The sequence below is a fragment of the Xyrauchen texanus genome, chromosome 5 (assembly GCF_025860055.1).
Source record: "Xyrauchen texanus isolate HMW12.3.18 chromosome 5, RBS_HiC_50CHRs, whole genome shotgun sequence".
Classification (NCBI taxonomy): domain Eukaryota; kingdom Metazoa; phylum Chordata; class Actinopteri; order Cypriniformes; family Catostomidae; genus Xyrauchen; species Xyrauchen texanus.
Window position 1 is genome coordinate 14,107,212 of NC_068280.1, and position 23,977 is coordinate 14,131,188.

General features: G+C 41.2%; 1 protein-coding gene across 2 annotated transcripts in view; it reads left to right on the plus strand.

The window, feature by feature from the left end:
• The first annotated feature begins 1,201 nt into the window (after nucleotides 1-1,201).
• The window catches only part of si:dkey-117m1.4 (uncharacterized), a 54,679-nt gene continuing 31,903 nt past the window's right edge, over nucleotides 1,202-23,977 (plus strand). For both annotated transcript variants that reach the window (XM_052127487.1, XM_052127488.1), the window contains exon 1: nucleotides 1,202-1,323. In XM_052127487.1, the coding sequence (XP_051983447.1) occupies nucleotides 1,217-1,323 (107 nt within the window). In that variant the 5' untranslated portion in view covers nucleotides 1,202-1,216. The remainder of the gene's footprint in view (nucleotides 1,324-23,977) is intronic.

Sequence of the window (23,977 nt, forward strand, 5' to 3'; positions counted from 1 at the left end):
TTATGCTATAAATGTGATTTATGAGGACATTTCTAGTGTCCCCATAATTCAAATCGCTTAAAAATCATACTAAACAATGTTTTATTGAAAATTTAAAAATGCAGAAGGTTTTCTGTGAGGGTTAGGTTTAGGGGTAGGGTTAGGTTTAGAGGATAGAATCTATAGTTTGTACAGTATAAAAGTCATTATGTCTATGGAAAGTCCTCATAATGATAGGTAGACCAACATGTGTGTGTGTGTGTGTGTGTGTGTGTGTGTGTGTGTGTGTGTGTGTGTGTGCGTGTGCGTGCGTGCGTGTCTGTGTGTGTGAAAGAGAGGGGGGAGGGGGTGTTTGGATCTGTGCGTCAGAGGTTTGTGTATATGTTCGTGTGATAGAGAAATCCAGAATAGTCTGTCAATTAATTCAAACGAGAATTCATAATTTGACGTGGATATCATGTGGATGGCTCGCATCAGTTCTATTTTTAATGAAATATGGATTTAGATATTGAAGAGTTTGTAAATAATTTGTATTATTATTTTTTAATTTTTTTATGTTTTTATTTCTTACCCGTTATTTATCAGCATCACCTCAAAACAGCCCAACACAGGTAACGGCAAAGAACACAACTGCATGTTTTATCTACATAGCCATTACGATAATAGGTAACATGTAACGAGACAATGTAGCCTACTGTGTTATTTGACCAAAGTTAGTCAAGGTAAAAATAAATAAAGGGAAACATTTCACACGTCAAAATATAATACCTAAATAGAGACAGAGCTGTTGATATCATCGGATGAGTTCAGTCAACATTGCTTAAAAACAGTCTCTCTCTCTCTCTCTCTCTCTCTCTCTCTCTCTCTCTCTCTCTCTCTCTCTCTCGCACAAACCAACAAATAATACTAGAGGTTGCTACCACTCCTTTAATAGGGGACATTATGTCTGTGTTTCTAAAGTTCAAATAATTTCCAATATAAGTGAAACGAGATAATATATATATATATATATATATATATATATATATATATATATATATATATATATATATATATATATATATATATATATATTACCGTTATTGGAGTAAAAATCACAAAATAAGTGTTTTCTTCAAACGAACAACTGCAAATGTATGATAGTCCGACCGCAAGTCCTCCCTTCGCGTGTGTGTGAATGGTATCGTCTGAAATAACCTGTACATACACAGAGACCGCTAGCGCTGCGCGTGAGAGAATGCAGCGCTCTTCTTGGGGAATGGCAGAGACCTTTCGCTCGCTTTTAGAATACCGGGAGCCGCCGACGCTGGACAGCGACGGAGAGAGCAGCAAGCCGCCGCGAGGGTGAGGGAGTTAACAAACTCGATAAAGAGTAACATTTCCAGAGATGACACCGAGTTCAAAGCTCAGAAACGTTTGTCACATAGTACAACTTTTCTGTTAAAGCAAAAATATCGTAAAAACTAATATTTTAAGTCGTTTTTGGGAGGGAATAATGTGAACAAAGCTGAACAAATTATCATAATTAATTAGTTATGAGATAAGATGTTTTATAAGTAACGTTATTCCGTTGGTTATCATTGGAATCAGGTGTGTGTAAGTCATTTAAATGACACTGCTCTCAGTATAACAGGCTCACGTATCAGGATAGTTCTAAAATAATACAGAATGCTTTTTAATCATGATTAAGACTGAATAATCGTATGTGTGTGTGTGTGTGTGTGTGTGTGTGTGTGTGTGTGTGTGAGAGAGAGAGAGAGAGAGAGAGCGAGCGATACTGCTTGCTATGTGTGTCAGAGAGAGAGAGTGTGAGTGTGTGTGTGTGTGTATGTGTGTGTGTGTGTGTGTGTGTGTGTGTGTGTGTGTGTGAGAGAGAGAGAGAGAGACTGTGTGCAGATGGGAGGAGGGAGGGAGCAGAGCGTGAGAGAAAAAGGAACAAGTACAGTGTGTGTGTGTGTGTGTGTGTGTGTGTGTGTGTGTGTGTGTGTGAGAGAGAGACAGAGTGTACATGCTTGCGTGTATGTGAGGGAGAGTATGAGGGATGGAGGGAGGGAAAGACAGTGTGAGTGTGTGCATGACAAAGACAGACACAATATGTTGCTGCATGTGAGATAGCGTGTGAAAAAGGGAAGAGTGTATGACAGTCACACATTATGACAGTGTGAGGGTGTGATTTTATTTCAGAGTAGAATAAAGGTTGTGTGTAAAAGTGTCAGAGTGTTTGGAAGAGGTGTGTGTGTGTGTGTCACGTTTTGGTAACATTTTGGAGACTAAAATGTCCACACAAGGATAGTAAAACCTGAAATCACAGGTTAAAACCTAAAACATTGTCAGTAACAGCAAACAGTTTCAGTATTTCGCAAGTTAATGTAATTTTGCTTAAAGGATAGTGTAAACGTTTGTCGTTCGCTGTCCTGGGTGAAGGGCTTGATGCTAGAGGCTTGACCTGAGCACCCCCCACACACACACACACACGCACACACACACACATAGGTTAGTTATTAGTAAATTAATAGGAGGGGAAAGGGGAGGTGGAGGGATGCATGTGTGGCTCGCTGTTCTGGGCAAAGGGCTTGAGGCTCAAGGCTTGACCTGAGCACAAATACCCCCCAAAAGATGCCAGAAATCGGGACAGCACGCTGTTGTCTGTAGAGTCTTTTATTTGAGACGAGACAAAGTATTTTATGATACCTCTTGCATTTGAGATGAGACAAAGTATGTATGATACCTCTTGTACCCCCCAAAAAGGAGTGTGGAGCAATGAAATGAGTTTGCCACACACTAGGGTCCGCTCGGGGGATAGGAAACTGGGAGATGTAAAATAGGTAGAGGTGGAGAATGGAAATTAGGTGGAAGCACTGAAGAGACAGTGGCGGTTGCGGCCACATTGAAATGAGGGGATTGTTATGCCCGAATGCGTTAGGGCCAGGTTGCCCCGGACAGAGGTGAGAATCCTAGCCGCCCAGGCCGAACCTTAAGTCTCCCTCCAGGCTTGGTGACTTCGATCTATGGGGCCTTGCAGCGAGCGGGTGAACCCCGAGGGATGGTGCACTGCTCCGCTCGAGCAGGCGAGCCCAACCTGCAATAGAATGGGGGCTCTCACTGCATTTGACCAGGAGAGTCCTCTGAGCTTCGAACGGGAGAGCCTGTGATACAAATAAACTTGAATAGCTCACACAGCATTCGGAACAGCAGAACCCCCACTGCGGTTTGAATGGGAGGACCCTTGTGGATTGTGCTGGGGAGCCAGGCCCGCCTGAGCGAAGCCGTGAATCCTAGCTTCTAGGGCAGGTCACCCCGAATATGGGAGTGGATCCTAGGCGCTCGGGACGACCTTAGACTCTCCTGGCAATTAGGGGCCCTCACAGCATTCGAACGGGGGAGCCCTCGCTGCACATCGAAAGGGGGAGCCCACGCTAAAAAATTTATGTGAGTTAGCTTGCACAGCATTCGGATGGGAGAACCCCCGCAGCAGTTAGAATAGAAGAGCCCTTGACTGGTTTAGGCATGCCTGTCCTGCATTGTGGGACGGGGGGCTTCCGTACTGGCCGGTCTGTATAAAATCCATAAAATGCATGGAAGTCTATGGAGTGTCCCCACAATGATATAAAAACAAGTTTGTGTGTGTGTATATTTATGTGTGTGTGTTCATATGTTTATGTGAGCTGTTCACTAGCACTATTCTAGATTATACACATGTAATAATGTCTCAAGTGTCCTCATAAACCAAAAGGCTTAAAAACATACTAAACGATGTTGTTTTGAAAATGTAAAAATGCAGATAGTTTTCTGTGAGTGTTAAATTTAGGGGTAGAGTTAGGGGATAGAATATACAGTTTGTACAGTATAAAATACATTATGGCTATCGAGAATCCTTGTAAACCACAAACACCAATGTATGTGTGTGTGTGTGTGTGTGTGTGTGTGTGGTTTGTGCAGTAACGTGTGTTACTGAGAGGGAGATGGAGTGAAAGTGTTTGTGTGTACGTGAGAGAAAAAGAGGGAGAGAAAGAGGACAGCAACGTTTAGGTTTGCACGTGTGTGTTTATGTGTAACCAATGGGAGTTGCGTGTGTGTATAAAGTATAAAGCTGGTGGACAACTGAAAATCTGTGTTTATATTATGTGTGTGTGTGTGTGTGTCAGTGCTGTGTTTGTTGATTGTGTTTGGAAGGGAGAGCTGGATGAACAGGTAGTATGTGTGTTTGTGAGCTATAAAGAGAGAGATAAAGCTCATTTATAGAGAGAGTGAGATATTGTAATGCATGTTGTGTGTGAGACCAGTATGTGTGTTCTGAAAGAGATTGACAGCTTTAATAAAACCATTTGAACCGTTTACACCTGGTAAGAAGAAACGTTAAGGGCAATCCATTTGAAACAGGACTGCAATAAAGACAGGGACCAACATTTTTTGAAATTTGTCCACTTCAACTACATTCGGAGATTGCTGAAAATGGTCAAAAATTCAGTGACAACATTGGGTTCGTAGTGTAAAAACTCATTCATTCGAATGCATTCAAACAGCAGTGAAGACCCGCCTACTTATCTTTCAGTCAACCATTGTGCCAAAACAAGAGTTTAAACTGTGCTGATTGTGTGTGATTTTAAAAGGAAATAACAGTCTGATCAGAAAATATGAAAATGCGAATACATACATATAAAGGGCTGGGTGATATGCAAAAAAATATTTTCATAATATTTGCTAAATATAGATATAAAAAATCTGATTACATCATCAACCCCCATGCCGAGGGTCAGCTTTATTGATTTTGCTTTAAAAATGTAATTAATTTATTGAAACACTAAAAACTTAAACAAAATCACACATTAAACAAAATGAGAAAGCTATTTAAATAATGAAGTGATCAAAAAAATCTTAAATAACCACCTTTCCAAATCCAAGGGCCCCATTTGCCATCATGCAAGTATCTACTGTATCTACGACAATAGGTGAAATGCGAACTACTTGGTGCAAATAAAGCAAAACTAAATTCACAGCACCTCCTGAGATGGTCAGAGATCATTTGCAGAATTCGCATAGATGACACTATTCTTGCAAACATTTTCTTGCTCTTTCATAGCTGAGGAGACTTGGAGTTTTGTTTCATTTAAGTATCCACTTTGTCTGAGTTTCAAAAGAAATAAAAACAGACACAACTGAAAATATTAAAACCCTGTCATACAGTGAGAGTATAGAGCTGTAAAATGATTGTGGATGGTATTGCTCAGATCATTTGTTTGTGGGAGAATAGGATGAGACATTTTTGAGTTTATATTGAAATCTTTGACATTTGATTGCAGACTTTGGTATTTTAGCAAATCTGATCACTCGTTTACATGCACAGTTATAATCGAGCTACAGCAGGTTTTCTCGTAGTCAAGTCAAGTCAAGTTAGTACAGTACACATTGAAAAGAGACAATGTTCCTCCAGGACCATGGTGCTACATAAAACAACATAGGACAAACACAGAACCACATGAGACTACACAGACTAAATAACGTGTGCAAAAAGTACGGGACAGTACAATAAATTACTAAAAATGAACAGGACAATAGGCACAGTGAGAGACCAGTACACAGTAGTGCAAAAAGATGACAGTTTCTAAAAATGCCAAATGTAAACATAACATACTATGAGATAGTGTTCTATAGACATAGCAGTTATTGAGGTAGCAGCCAGGTATAAAGTGACACTAATTAAAGTGCAACTCAGGACACGTGTTTGTGTGTCAGTTCAGTCTCTGAGTATTGAGGAGTCTGATGGCTTGGGGAAAGAAGCTGTTACCCCAGTCTGGCCGTGAGGGCCCGAATGCTTCGGTACCTCTTGCCAGACGGCAGGAGGGTGAAGAGTTTGTGTGAGGGGTGTGTGGGGTCATCCACAAGGCTGGTTGCTTTGCGGATGCAGTGTTTTTTGTAAATGTCTTTGATGGAGGGAAGAGAGACCCCGATGATCTTCTCAGCTGTCCTCACTATGCTCTGCAGGGCTTTGCGAAATGGTGCAAGTCCCAAACCAGGCAGTGATGCAGCTGCTCAGGATGCTCTCAATAGTCCCTCTATAGAATGTAGTGAGGATGGGGGGTGGGAGATGTGCTTTCCTCAGCCTTCGAAGAAAGTAGAGACACTGCTGGGCTTTCTTGGCAATAGAGCTGGTGTTGAGGGAGCAGGTGAGGTTCTCCGCCAGGTGAACACCAAGGAATTTGGTGCTCTGGACAATCTCCACAGAGGAGCTGTCGATGTTCAGTGGAGAGCGGTCACTCTTTGCTCTCCTAAAGTCAACAACCATCTCTTTTGTTTTATCCACAATCAGAGACAGTTTGTTAGCTCTACACCAGTCCGCACCTGCACCTCCTCTCTGTATGCTGACTCGTCGTTCTTGCTGATGAGACCCTCCACGGTCGTGTCATCGGCGAACTTAATGATGTGGTTCGAGCTGTGCATTGCTGCACAGTCGTGAGTCAGCAGAGTGAACAGCAGTGGACTGAGCATACAGCCCTTTGGGGCCCTAGTGCTCAGTGTGGTGGTGGTGGAGATGCTGTTTCCGATCCAGACTGACTAAGGTCTCCCAGTCAGGAAGGCCAGGATCCAGTTGCAGAGGGAGGTGTCCAGGCCCAATAGGTTCAGCTCTCCAATCAGGTGCTGAGGAATGATTGTGTTGAATGCTAAGCTGAAGTCTATGAACAGCATTTGAACATATGAGACCTTGTGAGCGATGGTGTCGTCTGTTGAACGGTTGGGACGATACGCAAACTGCAGTGGGACTAGTGAGGGGGGCAGCTGGGTTTTAATGTGCCTCATGATGAGCCTCTCAAAGCACTTCATGATGACGGGTGTGAGTGCGACGGGTTGGTAGTCATTGAGGAAGGACACTGAAGAATTCTTTGACATGGGGACGATGGTGGTGGCATTTTAGCATGTTGGAACGACGGCACTGCTCAGAGAGATGTTGAAGATTTCGGTAAGAACATCTGCCAGCTGGTCTGCACATCCTCTGAGCACTCTGCCAGGAATGTTGTCTGGTCCAGCAGCCTTCCGTGGGTTGACTCTACATAGAGTTTTCCTCACATCAGCCGTGGTAAAACAGAGCACCTGGTCGTTGGGTGGAGGGGTGGTCTTCCTCGCCACCACGTTGTTCTGCACCTCAAACCGGGCGTAGAAGTCATTCAGCACATCTGGAAGGAAGGTAATCTGTCACAGGCAACTGATGTTGTCCTGTAGTTGGTGATGGTCTGGATGCCCTGCCACATGCACCGCATGTCGCTGCTGTCCTGGAAGTGGCTGTGGATTCTCTGGATGTGTGCACGCTTTGCCTGTCTGATGGTCCGGGACAGTTTGGCCCTCGCTGTTCTTAGGGCAGCCTTGTCGCCTGCTCTGATGATGGAGTCTTGGGTCCTCAGCAGCGCACGCAACTCCACAGTCATCCATTCTGGTTGGAGCGTGTGGTGATGGCCTTGGAGAAGGTGACATCATCAATGCACTTGCTGATGCAGCTGGTCACTGATGCTGTGTATTCCTCCAAGTTGGTAGAGTCGCCATATGTTGCAGCCTCACTGATCATGTGCCAGTCAGTACACTCAAAACAGTCCTGAAGAGCAGAGATGTCTCCTGCTGGCCAGGTTTTCACCTGCTCCTGCTTTTTTGCGTCTGATTAGTGGTCTGTATGCTGGAATTAGCATAACAGAGATGTGGTCTGAGTAGCCGAGGTGGGGGCGGGGCTCCGCCCGGTACACGCCTGTGATGTTTGTGTAAATAAGATAAAGCATGTTCGCCCCTCTCGTTGCAAAGTCCACATACTGATGGAATTTAGGGAGCACTGTCTTGAGATTTGCATGGTTGAAATCTCTGGCGACAATAAACAGTCTGTCAGGGTGAGCGTTCTGCAGTTCGCTAATAGCCCCATACAGTTCACAGAGCGCTTCCTTAGCATTAGCGCTGGGGGGAATGTAAACTCCGGTTATAATAACAGTGGTGATTCCTGTGGTAAATAAAAAGGTCTGCATCTAACAGTCACAAGCTCCACCAGCGATGAGCTGTAACTAGAGTCTAGCATAGAGTTATTGCACCATTCTGTGTTGATGTAAACACACAAGCCACCACCGCCAGTCTTACCGCACAGAGCTGCATTTCTGTCGGCACAAAATGAGGCGAGCCCGTCTAGCTGAATGGTTGCGTCCGGAACTCTGTCACTGAGCCAAGTCTCCATGAAAACAAAGACGCAGCAGTCTCTAAGTTCACGCTGCGTAGTCTGCTGTAATCGGATGTAGTCCAGTTTATTGTCCATGGAGCAAACATTTGAGAGCAGGATAGATGGTAGAGCCGGCCGGCTAGGCTTTATTTTTAGCCTAGCATGGACCCCCGCCCTCTTGCCGTGCTTTTGCTTCCTCTAACACCGCGTACGACTTTTCCTCCTCCGGTCACCGGAATCAGGTGACGCCAAGGACTGGAGGCCTGGTCTCCGCAGCAAGCCGAGTTCACGTAGCTTATCCTGCAGATCATCATGCTGCTTGGGTGTTGCATGGATCTTATATTTTAGCAAGTGTCTGGCGATGGTAGACATGAACACCGGTTTCTCTGATGTCCATGTGCCGTAAAAGTCGGGCTAAGTGACAAAAATAGCACCATTTTGGATCCAGAGTGGCCGATACGTGCTACCGCGCCGCCGTCTTGGATCATCCCATCTTCAAGACGAGACCGTCTTCATCTGTCTATAGAAGTATGCGTGACATAATGCTTAAAGAGCAACATGCAGGTTGGACACCCCTATATAGCATAGTGTATGTTGATGATAAAACAACTAGATTTTCTGAACTGGAGTAATATATATTTAGCCATTAACGATATTTTGAGATAAATTGTGATGAAATAACTTCCGCGTCTATAAAGCACTAACCGGAAGTGACGATGGGCGAGGGAGTCTGGTCAAGTTCAGGTTACAATGGATGCGAATGAAGAAACCGAGTTCTCCGGTGTGGCCGAACATGCCTATGATGGCCCACAGGCCTATAATTATGAGCAAATTAAGAGTTAAAATAATTAAAAGTAAGACTTACTCTGCTAAGTCCTCGTTTCGTTGCACAGAATGTCTGCTAACGTTAGCACTTTGTCCTCCAGTCCAGCCCGCGCCAAAATCCGGTGTACACTTTGACGGTGGACTTGATTCCATCGAGTGCACCGAGGGAACATCATCAGTAATCAGCCTCACGTGGTCCTTACTCCGAAATCCCATCCGAGACTCCAACAAATCTCCAGGTCGATAATTCTCCGAGTGAAATGTGCGCCACAAACGACCGAGTGTGTGGTAACAGACGCGGCAGTGAAGTCTGCTCTCTTCACCTGCACAAAACGCACTCAAGACCGAAAAGCCTTGTTTTTTCTAGAAGGAAAATGATGGACACGATGTCCTGACAGGCTGGAATTCGTGCAACCAGCACAAACACAATAATTTACCATTATGGCTTCTCTAAAACTTTCTGTCTCTCACTACTGCTCTAACTACATCAACACCCACAATGAGAGCTGACCGCGAGCTCTTTTGTTTGCCTCGCCCTACGTCATATGACGCATTGATAGCGGGAAAGGCGTATTCCAGAGCCTAGCACATTTTCATCAAAATCTCTACATCAAATGAGATTTCATTAGTAATTTCTACATATGTGTTTTTAAAAGACCTCTGCAGACAATATAAAGTATTAATTCAGTTATAAATTCAACCTGCATGTTGCTCTTTAATCGAACATTTGAAGGAAGAACACCAGGAAGTGTTAAATACCTGTTGTGTCACCGTTGTCTTCCGGATCATTCATGTAACGCTGCAGCCAGTTGTGGTCCTAATACAGTAACGTGTACGTATACATACTGGAAGAGGCCAATATACAGTCACATTATCTAGGTCTGTTTGTCATTATCTGACTTTGCAAAAACTTTTACAATTTTAGTCGGACTAAAACACTTAATTGATATTTAAAAAAGACAATTTTTTTTGTCAAACTGAAATCAAACTTTTAAAGTGCATGTAAACGTACTGATTGTTGAGATCTCTTCTGAAAATCTAGAGGAGACACATGCAAGTCTTTTTCTCAAGAGAAAAATCTGATAAGCAGGAGAATTTAGAAAAAGTCTCCATTTGTTCCTCATTTAATCTCATTGATGTCTGTGAGTAATAACTGAGATATTAAAGAGATCTAAGGCAGTAGGTAAAGTGGTAGAATAACTTTAATCTGATGTTGGTGATGTTAGTGATCTTGCATATTGTGAGTGAGTAATCAGAATCAGAATTAGCTTTATTGCCAAGTATGCTTACACATACAAGGAATTTGTCTTGGTGAAAGAAGATTCCAGTGCACAAACAATACAGCAACAAGACAGAGATAATATTACAAAAATAGAATAAAAAAAGTATATATAGAAATACACAATAAGACAATTTCCAGCCCTTTTCCTCACTCTGGAAGTGTACAATTCTTGAAGGGAGGGCAGGGGCAACCAATAGTCCTCTCAGCAGTCCAAACTGTCCTTTGTAGTCTTCTGATGTCCAATTTTCTTAGCTGAACCAAACCAGACTGATATTGAAGTGCAGAGGACAGACTCAATGACTGCTGAGTAGAACTGTATCAGCAGCACCTGTGGCAGGTTGAACTTCCTCAGCTGGCGAAGGAAGTACAACCTCTGCTGGGCCTTTTTCACAATGTGTCAATGTGGTTCTCCCACTTCAGGTCTTGTGAGATGGTAGCGCCCAGGAACATGAATGACTCCACTGGCCACCATGCTGTTCAGAATGGTGAGCAGGGTTGATGTTGGAGTGTTTCTACTAAAGTCCACTATCATCTTCACTGTTTTGAGCGTGTTCAGCTCCAGGGGTATTGACTCCACCAGTGAGCCAGCCATTCAACCTCCTTTCTGTATACAGACTCATCGTCATCTTGGATGAGGCAGATGACAATAGTGTCATCTGCAAACTTCAGGAGCTTGACAGAGGGGTCCTTGGCAGCACAGTCATTGGTATACAGGGAGAAGAGTAGTGGGGAGAGCACACTCCCTGTGGGGCACCAGTGCTAATCTTACGTGTGCTGGAAGTGAATTTCCCCTGTCTCACTATCTGCTGCCTGTCCATCAGAAAGCTGGGGATCCACTGACAGATAGACATGGAACAGAGAGTTGGTGTAAATTAGACCAGAACAGGATTTAAGATTTTTAGGAATGTATCCCAGGTTTTTAGCTTCATCCAATGCAAGTGAATGGATACCAATTTTTGGGGTGAACTATTCCTTTAAGTCCTGTGATTTTGGGTTTCTTTTGGACAGGAATGATAGTGGAGCATTTGAAGCATCAGGGAACATCACACTGCTCTAGTGATCTATTGAAGATCTGTGTGAAGATTGAGGCCAGCTGGTCAGCAGAGGATTTTAGACAAGTGGTTGAAACACAGTCTGGGCCCTGTGCTTTCCTTGTCTTTTGTTTCAGGAAGACATGGAACATCTCTTCACAGATCTTAAGTGCAGGTTGAATAGCAGGAGGGGGAGGAGGGGAGTTGCAGGAGGTGTTGATGTTTGTGTGAAGTGAAGGTCAGAGCAGGTGTGGGGTGTGAGACTGGACCTTTCAAATCTACAGTAAAGTACATTCAAGTCGTCAGCCAGTTGTTGGTTCCCTATAGTTTTGGTGGATGGTGTCTTTAAGTTAGTAATGTCTTTCAGGCTTCTCCACACTGATGAAGGGTCGTTAGCTGAAAACTTGTTTTTCAGCTTATCAGAGTAGCTTATTTTAGATTTCCTTATTGTGTTCCTGGCCTGATTGTACAAGATTTTATCCCCACTTCTGTAAGCATCCTCTATGGCCTGCCGAAGCTGCCTGAATTTGGTTGTAAACTATGGTTTGTCATTGTTGTATGTTAAATAAGTCCTAGTACGAATGCATATATCCTCACAGAAACTGATATATGATATGTTTGGTATTGTGTGTAAACAAGCTGTTTGAGTGACAGATTTGTGAGACAAAAAAGTGTGTGGCTGTTTAAGAGAAAGCAGAGAGAGTATTTTGTGTGGAAAAGCGAAGGGGAGGGTGTGTGTGTATGAGAGAGAGAGAGAGAGAGAGAGAGAGAGATAGAGAGAGAGAGAAGGGAGAGTGTGTGTCTGATGGTGTACATGTGTGTGTGAGCAAGGCAAAGGCTAGTGTGTGTGTGTGTGTGTGTGTGTGTGTGTGTGTGTGTGTGTGTGAGAGAGAGAAAGAAACAGAAGAGGGGAGGGTGTGTGTGTTTCTTTGTGTGTGTGTGTGTGAGAGAGAGAGAGAGAGGCAGAGAGGAGGGAAAATGGTGAGGATGTGTGTGTGTGTTTTTTCTGTGTGTGTGTGCGTGTGTCTGTGTGTGTGTGCATGCGTGTGTGTGTATGTGTGTGTACGCGCATGCGCATGCTTGAAACTGAAAGAGATGGGGAGGGAGAAATAGAGAGAAGGCTAAGTTTGTGTGTGTGTGTGTGTGTGTGTGTGTGTGTGTGTGTGTGTGTGTGTGAGTGAGTGAGTGAGTGTTTGGTGTGTGTGTGAGTGAGTGTTTGTTCTAGTGGTTGAGTGAGTAGGGGAGGGTGTGTGTGTGTGTGTTAGTGTGTGTGCTCATGAGACAGAAAGAGAGGGCGTGAGTGTGTGTTACTATTTGAGAGAGTGTGTGCGTGCGCGTGCACATGTTTGCAGGTTTGAAACTGAAAGAGATGGGGAGGGAGAAACAGAGAGATGGCTCAGTTTGTGTGTGAGTGTGTTTGTGTGTATGTGTTTAGTTTTGTGTGTGTGTGTATGAGAGGTGTGTGTGTGTGTGTGTGTGTGTGTGTTGTTCTTGTGGTTGAGTGAGTAGGGGAGGGTGTATGTGTGTGTGTTTGTGTGTGTGTGTGTGTGTGCTCATGAGGCAGAAAGAGAGGGTGTGTGTGCATGTGTGTGTTATTATTTGAGAGAGAGTGTGTGTGTGTGTGCAGAGCTGTGTGTGAGAGGGAGATAAAGAAGAAGAGAATGTGTGTATGGAACTGTGAGAGAGTTTGTGTGCCTGCGCAAGTGTTTATGTGTGTTTAGATCAGTGTGCGTGTGTGTAGGTGTGCATTTTTTCTAGTTGCTCACTGTAGAGGGGAGGGTGAGTGTGTTTGTGCTTTTGAGGCTGAGAGGGTGTGTGTGTGTGTGTGTGTGTGTGTGTGTGTGTACATGTTTACACAACATTGTGGGGACCAAATGTCCCCAGAAGGATAGAGATCATGAGATCATCTACCTTATGGGGCCCAGCCAGAGGTCCCCACGAGGAAAATAGCTTTTTAAACATACTAAACAATAATTTTTTAGAAAATGTAAAAATGCAAAATTCTGTGAGGTTTAGGTGTAGGGTTAGGGTTAGGGTATAGAAATTATCGTTAGATCTGCATAAATTCATAAAATGCATGGAAGTCTATGGCGAGTCCCCACAATGATATAAAAACAAGTTTGTGTGTGTGTGTGTGTGTGTTTGTATGAGAGAGACAGTATGTATGGAGTGAAAACAGCCTCGAAACCTCCCACAATTGCATGCAACATCCACACACGCACACAATGATCTACAAATGCACGCAAAAGATCCACACACACACAGTAATCCACAAATGCAAGCAACAGATCCACACACACACACACACACACACACAACAATCTACAAATGCACGCAACAGAGCCACACACAGTGATCGACAAATGCACACAACAAATCCACACACACAGCAATCCATAAATGCACACAAAAGATCCACACAGCAATCCACAAATCCACATAACAGCTTCACACACACATACAGCAATCTACAAATGCATGCAACAGATCCACTTACAGCAATTCACAAATGCAGAGTCTCGTGAGTCCTGTCAAATCAAGTCACACTTAAAAAAACTTGAATGGCAGCTGTAGATCAGGCTCCAACTGTAATCACGGCTGGACTTGAAAGGGCTTTTCGTAGTGAAAAAGGCCAATAACTTGATTGTGTCATGTGAGTTTAACTTGCTCAAGAAAGATTTCAGCATTAATCCTGCCTCTAATTGTAAGAAACATATCAAGGTAAATTTCATATTCCTGCTTACAAGATTCTGTGTCTATAACGTAGCCTGTAAATGAGCTATCTATCACTGAGATTACTGGGTTGATGTGAGAGATTAATACAATGTTATCAGTAGGGCTGTGTTCTAAAACAATCTCGATGTTTATGTGAAAAAAAAAAAAAAAGACCTCGATCAAACTTATGAGTAATTTTCTATACTTAGCCTGTGTTCTACATTTAGACCAGGGGTGCTCATTACATCGATCGCGATAGCAAGACATCCACCTTTTGATTGATATAGATAAAATATAAAAGATTTACTTTTTATTTCCTGACGTCTGTTGCTGTGTGATGTTTTATTGACAGGCGGCTAATGTTTGTGCGCTAATGCGGGTACGTGACTAAACGATCGAATAATTCCACCAATGCCCATCTTGCTGATGCATTAATGTAAACGCAGTCGGTTTGGTCTAAAGTGAACGTAATCTCTGGGACAAAAAGCGTATTTGCATCAAAATGTTGGACTTGAAGTGTACATGTAACTGAATTGAGCACTGTTTAGTAGGCTACGTCATGTAAAGGCTATTAATCAAACAACATTAACAAGGAAAAGAGAAAACCACTCACTACATTTGGCCATATAACTGAGATATTAAAGAGATCTGAGGCAGTAGGTAAAGTGGTAGAATAACTTTAATCTGATGTTGGTGATGTTAGTGATCTTGCATATTGTGAGTGAGTAATCAGAATCAGAATTAGCTTTATTGCCAAGTATGCTTACACATACAAGGAATTTGTCTTGGTGAAAGAAGCTTCCAGTGCACAAACAATACAGCAACAAGACAGAGATAATATTACAAAAATAGAATAAAAAAAGTATATATAGAAATACACAATAAGACAATTTCCAGCCCTTTTCCTCACTCTGGAAGTGTACAATTCTTGAAGGGAGGGCAGGGGCAACCAATAGTCCTCTCAGCAGTCCAAACTGTCCTTTGTAGTCTTCTGATGTCCAATTTTCTTAGCTGAACCAAACCAGACAGATATTGAAGTGCAGAGGACAGACTCAATGACTGCTGAGTAGAACTGTATCAGCAGCACCTGTGGCAGGTTGAACTTCCTCAGCTGGCGAAGGAAGTACAACCTCTGCTGGGCCTTTTTCACAATGTGTCAATGTGGTTCTCCCACTTCAGGTCTTGTGAGATGGTAGCGCCCAGGAACATGAATGACTCCACTGGTGCCACCCTTTTATTTTTATTTGTTCCATCAGATTCATGTAGTGTTTACAGTATCATAGATTTGTGATGTATTTTAAAACACCTATAAAATACCTATATTTTTATTCTTTCTGGCAAACAGCCATAAAAGGAAATGCAAATTACGCTGCATGAATGTTAGTACACATACTGAAGAAAATCTAAAATGCCTTTCTCAAAAGTCATCATTATTTAACGCTTTGGTGTTGTTTTTGTAAAAAAATTTAATTAAAATAAAAAGACTCTAGAAGTCTTGAATCTAGATTAATAAGGAATGTCTGTGCCCGTAACATGTAGATGTAAATTAACACATTTAACATACTTATATAAAGTATATGTCCAGTGATAATATGCTTACATAAACACATAATTGGAAGGAAAAAAACATGCTTTTACCAGGTAGTCCACTGTATTAACAATATATACGCCATGGCATTAAATTCAGCAATGCAGTTTTGACAAATGTGATGGCAACCCTGCCACATGCAGATATCCACAAATGCACGCAACAGATCCACATGCTCTAACAAACACACACAACAGAATGCACAAGTATTCTGTTTTCTATGGTCACAACACAATCCACAAATGTACCAAATAAATGCCAAGCCTTTTTCTGGTGTTGTACCTCGAGAATGTGAATGTGTGTCCGTGAATGTGCTTTTGCCTTCGTGGATCCTTTTGAGACTGTTGTTCTGTTGACTTGATTCACAAATGTGCAAGCCTGGATTCAACACTGATCAAGCTGATCTCTAATATATGAGGATCATCCTCTACATTTATTTGACGCAAAGTGATGACATGTAATAAATGTCTATCCACCTTATTTTGCAACAAGCGGTCGTATTTCACAGTTGCCTGCGAAAGTTCCCATGCAATTGGCTCAAGGTAATAAATAACAATAAGGAGAATAACACAGAATATAGTGATGTGGGGTATTGTCTATCACACAAGCACAGGATGTACAGCCAAATAATATATTAATATGCATCTAAATAGAGGGTGACTTTCTAACAACTGCATTTATAGTAATTAGATCATAAAATTATTGGCATGTTTTATGTGCACAAACTGGCGGGGCTCTATGGGAGACATGAGGGATGATGATAAAACCAGCTTCCTATTTAAAAATTGAAGTGCCCTCTCGGCCTTATTGTTTGGTCATTGTGTGTGTGTGTGTGTGTGTGTGTGTGTGTGTGTGTGTGTGTGTGTGTGTGTGTGTGTGTGTGTGTGAGATAGACAATAACCCCACATCACTATATTCTGTTATTCTCCTTGTAGTTATTTATTACCTTGAGCCAATTGCATGGGATGTGTGTTTGGGCAGGTTTACGTGGTTTATGAGGACTGTCTTTTTTTTAGGTTACAAACTGGTAATTACAATGGTGTTATCAAATCAAATCACTTCTATGATTGGCTATAAATGTGGTTTATGAGGACATTTCTAGTGTCCTTACAATTCAGATTGCTTAAAAAACATACTAAATTATGTTTTATTGAAAATGTAAAAATGCAGAAAGTTTTTTGTGAGGGTTAGGTTTAGGGGTAGGGTTTGGGGATAGAATTGTCTAGTTTACGTATGTAACCTCCGTTCCCCAATGGAGGGAACGAGACGTTGTGTCGGAGAAGCGACACTAGGGGTCTTTCTTGAGCACCGATATATACCTCTGTTCTATGAAAAAAGGCCAATGAGAAGTTGGCAGACGGTATTTGCATATCCCGCCCCCGGACATACGGGCATTTAAGTGGGGCGAATACGGGAGTTCATTCAGGATTTTTCTGAGCCGAAAAAAAAAAATAGCCTTCTCTTACTTTGCGCCATGGTCTTGGAATAATTTGCAAAATTCGCTACATCTATGGCAAGCCGTTTTAACATTTAATCATTTTAACCTACTAGTCTCTATTTTCAGGCTACTAGTGCTTATTTTTTAGATACTAGTATCTATTCCATTAAGTACTAATACTTATTCATTAGCTACTAGTGCTTATTCTTTAGGTACTAGTACTTATTCATTAGATACTAGTACCTATTGAATAGATACTAGTACTTATTCATTAGTTACTAGTACTTATTCATTAGATACTAGTACTTATTCATTAGATACTAGTACCTATTGAATAGATACTAGTACTTATTCATTAGATACTAGTACTTATTCATTAGATACTAGTACTTATTTCGATAGTCACTAGTAACTATTCTTTTGTTACTAGTAACAAAAAATGTTTTTTTGCCATTGACTTCTATGGGGATCTGTCATTTAGATATCAACTATTCAGTTCTGACTTGTATCTATTCCAATTGTGACTAGTACATATATATTAGATACTGGTAGTTATTCTTTAGGTACTAGTACTTATTTTTTAGATACTAGTACTTATTCATTAGATACTAGTACTTATTCATTAGATACTAGTACTTATTCATTAGATACTAGTACTCATTCAATAGATACTAGTACTTATTCATTAGATACTAGTACTTATTCATTAGATACTAGTACTTATTCAATAGATACTAGTACTTATTAAATAGATACTAGTATCTATTTATTAGATACTAGTATTTATTCCAAATGTTACTAGTAAGATTTTTAATTGAACTATACAGTGGCCGTTCTGACTAGTCATAACATAAGACTAGTAAAAAAGCAGTTGTGACTAGTAAGATAAGAATAGTTACTAGTAACATCTGGAATAAATACTAGTATCTAATTAATAGGAACTAGTATCTATTGAATAAGTACTAGTAGCTAATTAATAAGTACTAGTATCTAATTAATAGGTACTAGTATCTAATGAATAAGTACTAGTATCTAATGAATAAGTACTAGTAATATTTAAAAAGATACTAGTCAAAATTGGAATACTTACTAGTCATAAATTAATAGATGATATCAAAACAGAATAGCTACTAGTATCTATTAATTTGCAGATATCTTCAACCTCATAAGGAACTAGTAAGGAAATATTAGGAGATATCTTCTTTCAAGCAGATTATTACATAAACATGAGTACTCTCAGCCATCCAATCAGAGTTCATATGGTAATGCAGGCTAAACTACGGCAATAGAAGAAGCTGATTGGATAAGGGGAGAAAAGATGCGTTTAATATGACTTTTACATATAGACCATACTAAAGACTTAACTGCCAATATTAAAATCCAAACAACCGGTTCATAATTACCAGCCAAACAACCACAATCCAGAGATTGTGACTTTTGGAGAGCATTCATAATTCACATAAAAAAATTTGGATAGTCTGCGTCTGATATGCGACTGAATGTCAAAATTAAAGTAGCATGCACTATATTAGGCTACATGCCTATTCATTATTATATTTTTTATACTGCTCACTCGCACACAGGTCTGCAACACAAGATTTTCATAAAGGTAATAACTTGTCATTTTGGTCTGCTTGGGTTATTTCACGACAGATTTGGTAAGATTTCATAAGGTGACTGAGTTACTAGTTCACAGTTCCAATAGGTTTTTTTCTTAGCCTATTCAGCAATAGTGTAAAAGGCCGGTAAATAAAATACAACCTTAACATTGCAAACACAATAAACATGTAGGCTATGCGAATTTTACTTCCCCTTACTTTATGACAAATCCTTCAATAAATGGTATTCAGAAAACAAGATTTAAAAAAATAAGTAGCCATGTAGGCTATAATAAAAAATATACAGTAGCCTAAAGCCTTTTGTGCTCTTTATTACAAACAACATTTAGCCTATTTAAACGCCAAGGCTAAACAAATTTATTTGTATCGAAACTGAAATTGTACGCACGTTGGGTTCGCGCATCTCTCATTCGGTCCAAAAGTTTCCATATTTGCAATGTAACATTTGCATCTATTAATATAAAGTCGAGTCCCAACATAGGCTAAATCCGCAACTTCACATCAAGGGATATGAGTTTGACTAACCGGCACAGCCTTTATATTTTAGGCTGCCAAATTAAATTAAGCAACTTTTTATGTTTTGTTGACTGTTTTATGTGGTCTCATGAAAGTGCGTAACTATACCACAAATTTAATTTATCGTGCCATTTATACACCAAAAATAGTTTTTGCATGTAGGCCTAGCTATATGATACGCAGTTTTCGCGTGCTATGGCAACTGTAATACAGCCTACGCACGCACTCCACATCCCTAATCCCAAGAGATTTGCAGTGCGTAGCATATGCACGCAAAAAAAAAATAGAAAATATTTTGGCGTAGGCCTATACATAGCACGAGAAATTAAAGTCGTGGTATAGATAGTCTACGCACTTTCGACATCGTGTTGCAATGCCATGCCAGAAGTGAACTGATAATGTGTGAGCGTGCGGCGCGGCGTGGCGCCATCACTGGATTTGATCCTCAGGGAAATAACTTAATACACTCTCATTAGTCATACAGATAATATGACATCATTCGAAAGAGTAAAATGTATATTTTTATTTGTGTACATTCAAAATGACTACAAATCATGTCATGCCTTTGAAAAATAAAGAAAACATGCTTTAGCGCGTCTCGGTCTCTTTGAACATCTTTCTGGCGCACACTTAAAATTAACCAAAATACAGCAATAAACGCCTTCTTGGCGTGTCTATACTTCTGAAAGTCAACATTTCGATTATTTGAACGAAGTTAAATGCATTATATTGGCCTAAGTCACTTTGGAATAAATCACAGCGTGTTTCATTAACCTATAAAAAATGTGACTTTAGTTTACAGTCCAGAAAATACAGTATAGGCTGTTATCAAATTATTTCACACACCCCCCTGCACTTGAGAACTGCTGGTCTACACCAGTCTATGGTCTCTACACAGAAGAAAATCCCTGTCTACTCTTCCCTGGTACGGATTATGTCTGGTTGTTTGATGAGAAAAAGATTAAATATAGTTGCAATAAAGGTGTTAAGTTGCAATAAAGGCGTTAAGAATCCATACAAATGCAGCCGCGGAGGACTTTTATTCTGCTGTGCGGAACTGATGAAGGAACAATTTGATCTTCGGCTGATAAATCAGAGGAAAGGATAGTGTCTAATAAATAGGTACTAGTATCTATTGAATAAGTACTAGTAGCTAATTAATAAGTACTAGTATCTAATTAATAGTTACTAGTATCTAATGAATAAGTACTAGTATCTAATGAATAAGTACTCGTATCTATTGAATAAGAACTAGTTTCTAATGAATAAGTACTAGTATCTATTGAATAAGTACTAGTATCTAATATATATGTACTAGTCACAATTGGAATAGATACAAGTCAGAACTGAATAGTTGATATCTAAATGACAGATCCCCATAGAAGTCAATGGCAAAAAAAAAAAATGTTACTAGTAACAAAAGAATAGTTACTAGTCACTATTGAAATAAGTACTAGTATCTATTGAATAAGAACTAGTTTCTAATGAATAAGTACTAGTATCTATTGAATAAGTACTAGTATCTAATATATATGTACTAGTCACAATTGGAATAGATACAAGTCAGAACTGAATAGTTGATATCTAAATGACAGATCCCCATAGAAGTCAATGGCAAAAAAAAAATGTTACTAGTAACAAAAGAATAGTTACTAGTCACTATTGAAATAAGTACTAGTATCTAATGAATAAGTACTAGTAACTAATGAATAAGTACTAGTAACTAATGAATAAGTACTAGTATCTAATGAATAAGTACTAGTATCTATTGAATGAGTACTAGTAGCTAATTGATAAGTACTAGTATCTAATTAATAGGTACTAGTATCTAATGAATAAGTACTAGTATCTAATGAATAAGTACTAGTATCTATTGAATAAGTACTAGTAGCTAATGAATAAGTACTAGTATCTAAAAAATAAGTAATAGTACCTAAAGAATAACTACCAGTATCTAATATATATGTACTAGTCACAATTGGAATAGATACTAGTCAGAACTGAATAGTTGATATCTAAATGACAGATCCCCATAGAAGTCAATGGCAAAAAAAAAAATTTGTTACTTGTAACAAAAGAATAGTTACTAGTGACTATCGAAATAAGTACTAGTATCTAATGAATAAGTACTAGTATCTAATGAATAAGTACTAGTATCTATTTAATAGGTACTAGTATCTAATGAATAAGTACTAGTATCTAATGAATAAGTACTAGTAACTAATGAATAAGTACTAGTATCTATTGAATAAGTACTAGTAGCTTATTGATAAGCATTAGTATCTAATAAATAAGGACTAGTATCTAATGAATAAGTACTAGTATCTAATAAATAAGGACTAGTATCTAATGAATAAGTGTCTTAAGGTAAGGATATCTTTGATCTAAAATGTTACTAGTAACTAAAAAATAAGCAATAGTTCTATTTTTTCTTAACAAGTTGGGTATAATTAAATACTAGACACTATTGGAATAAGCACTAGTATCTAATAAATAAGGACTAGTATCTAATGAATAAGTACTAGTATCTAAAGAAAAGGCACTAGTACCTAAAGAATAAGCACTAGTATCTAAAGAAAATGCACTAGTACCTAAAGAATAAGCACTAGTAGCTAATGAATAAGTACTAGTACTTAATGGAATAGATACTAGTATCTAAAAAATAAGCACTAGTAGCCTGAAAATAGAGACTAGTAGGTTAAAATGATTAAATGTTAAAACGGCTTGCCATACTACATCTAAATTATCAAGTCCCATTAAATGAATTTAAGGCTATGTTAAAATGCCATATAACTCAAAAATGTAACTGCCATATGTGACCTGCTCCTTTCTTTTATGTGTGATGCTTGTTTGTTTGTATTTGCTATTTGTATTGTATGCTGTATTTGTATTTAAATTGTAACTGGTGTGCCGTCTTGGCCAGGTCTCCCTCGGAAAAGAGATTTTAGTCTCAAGGGACTTCCTGGGGAACGGAGGTTACATACGTAACCTAGACGTTCCCCTTCTGTCACTCTCTCCACATTGTGTCGGAGAAGCGACACTAGGGGTCCCACTTCAATCATGCCATGTGCTGAGCCGTGTACGTGAACTGCTGATACAGGAGCGGGCAGGTATTCTTACGTGCAAAGGCGACCAGTTGTATCAGGCTGTACGTACCCTTCCCCAATGCCCCATTAAAGTCATCAGAATCCTTCTGGTTACCATAGTGAGGGGAACAAGGTGATGCTTGCCAACCTGGGAACGGGCCAAGCCTGGCTGGGCCTCTTTTCTCCCTATACATCACATGGCCACTTGGGTCCTATGTGGGAAAGTTGGCGCGGTGGTAGATCCAGCCTTGTGGAGGGGGGAAGCTACAGCACGGCGACCGAGGCAGCTGCCTAAGTGAGACACGGGGGTCCACTCGTGAGGGGACAGTACCGCGGTATTACACACAGGGGGAGTCCGAACAGGAGGCCTTAACCTGTGGAGCACCTATTCCAGTACAGGGTAGATTGAGTACCCGTAGTGGCTTGGGTCGGCGATTTCCTCCGCTGAACTGCAGACCCAAAAGGGCTAGGGAGGAATCAACCTGGGATCCGAAGATGGGGTCTCCTGGGAACAAAGGCGCACTATTTTACCTCGGCTGAGGGAAAGGGTGCTAGGCGCAAGCGATTCACCCGGCCAGATCATCAGCGTGTTACCGAGTTCTACGGGCTCGGACCTGAGAGAACACGGGATGATACTGACTCAATTCGGAGATTGTAGAATCTCGCGAAAGTGTTAGGTGTTGCCCACCCTGGGTGTGATAAGCCAGTGAAATGGTGTCGACAACTCAGCGGGCAAGCCTCTGTTTGGAGACAGAGGTTCCCTTTCTGCTGTCCCCCGAAGCAGACAAAGAGCTGCTCAGAACGTCTAGAACGTGCGGTCCAGATAGATACGCAAAGCACGTACCGGACACAGCAACGAAAGGGCTGGGTCTGCCTCCTCCTGGGGCAGTACTTGCAGGTTCACTACCCCTGAAGGGTGTGGTAGGAACCTTGGGCACGTAGCCCGGTCGCGGTCTTAGGATCACGTATGTGTCTGCCGGACTGAACTCCAGGCAAGTGTCGCTGTCAGAGAACGCTTGCAGGTCCCCGACCCTCTTGATGGATCAAGATGGATCAGCAGGGCCGTTTGAGAGAAAGATTTTTAGAAACCCTTCTTCATTTCGGTTGGAGGGACAGGCTCTATTGCGTCTTTGCTTTTTTAGTAAAAGAGAGGCGATTTCCTCACGCAGGGACTTGGCATGTTTGCCGTATACTGCGGAAAAAATGGACGTTCGCGAAGGGGGCGGAGGCCTGTCAAACTGAATTGCGTAACCGAGTCGAATGGTCCGGTGCAGCCAGTGTGACGGGTTGGGCAGTGAAAGCCACACCTCTAAACTCTGTGCTAGGGGCACCAAGGGGACAAGTATTTTGGACGTACCCGGCGGGGCTTCGCAGCGGGGCAGAACAGGTAATACGGCGTCGCGAGGCTCTGGTACCGAGAACAGACTCGAAGCACTTACCTTGCTCCGTGCTCCCGGCAGGGGGCGGGTGCGTGACTGAGGAGGAGGTCTGATGTTGGCGTCCTCTGGACTTGTCTGAACCGCCCGGCCGGGGAACAGTGGTGGGGCTGAGGTCCTGTCCATGTGTTGCGTTTCTGGACCACGGGGGGTGTCCATCGCCTGTTCGAGTGCAGTTCCTGCGGCATGTCAAGAACAGGACTACCCAAGTGCTGATTTTGAAGTGCCTTGGCCTGGTGGACTTGCAGGGGGGGCCATGTCGTGCAGGAGGGAGTGGTCT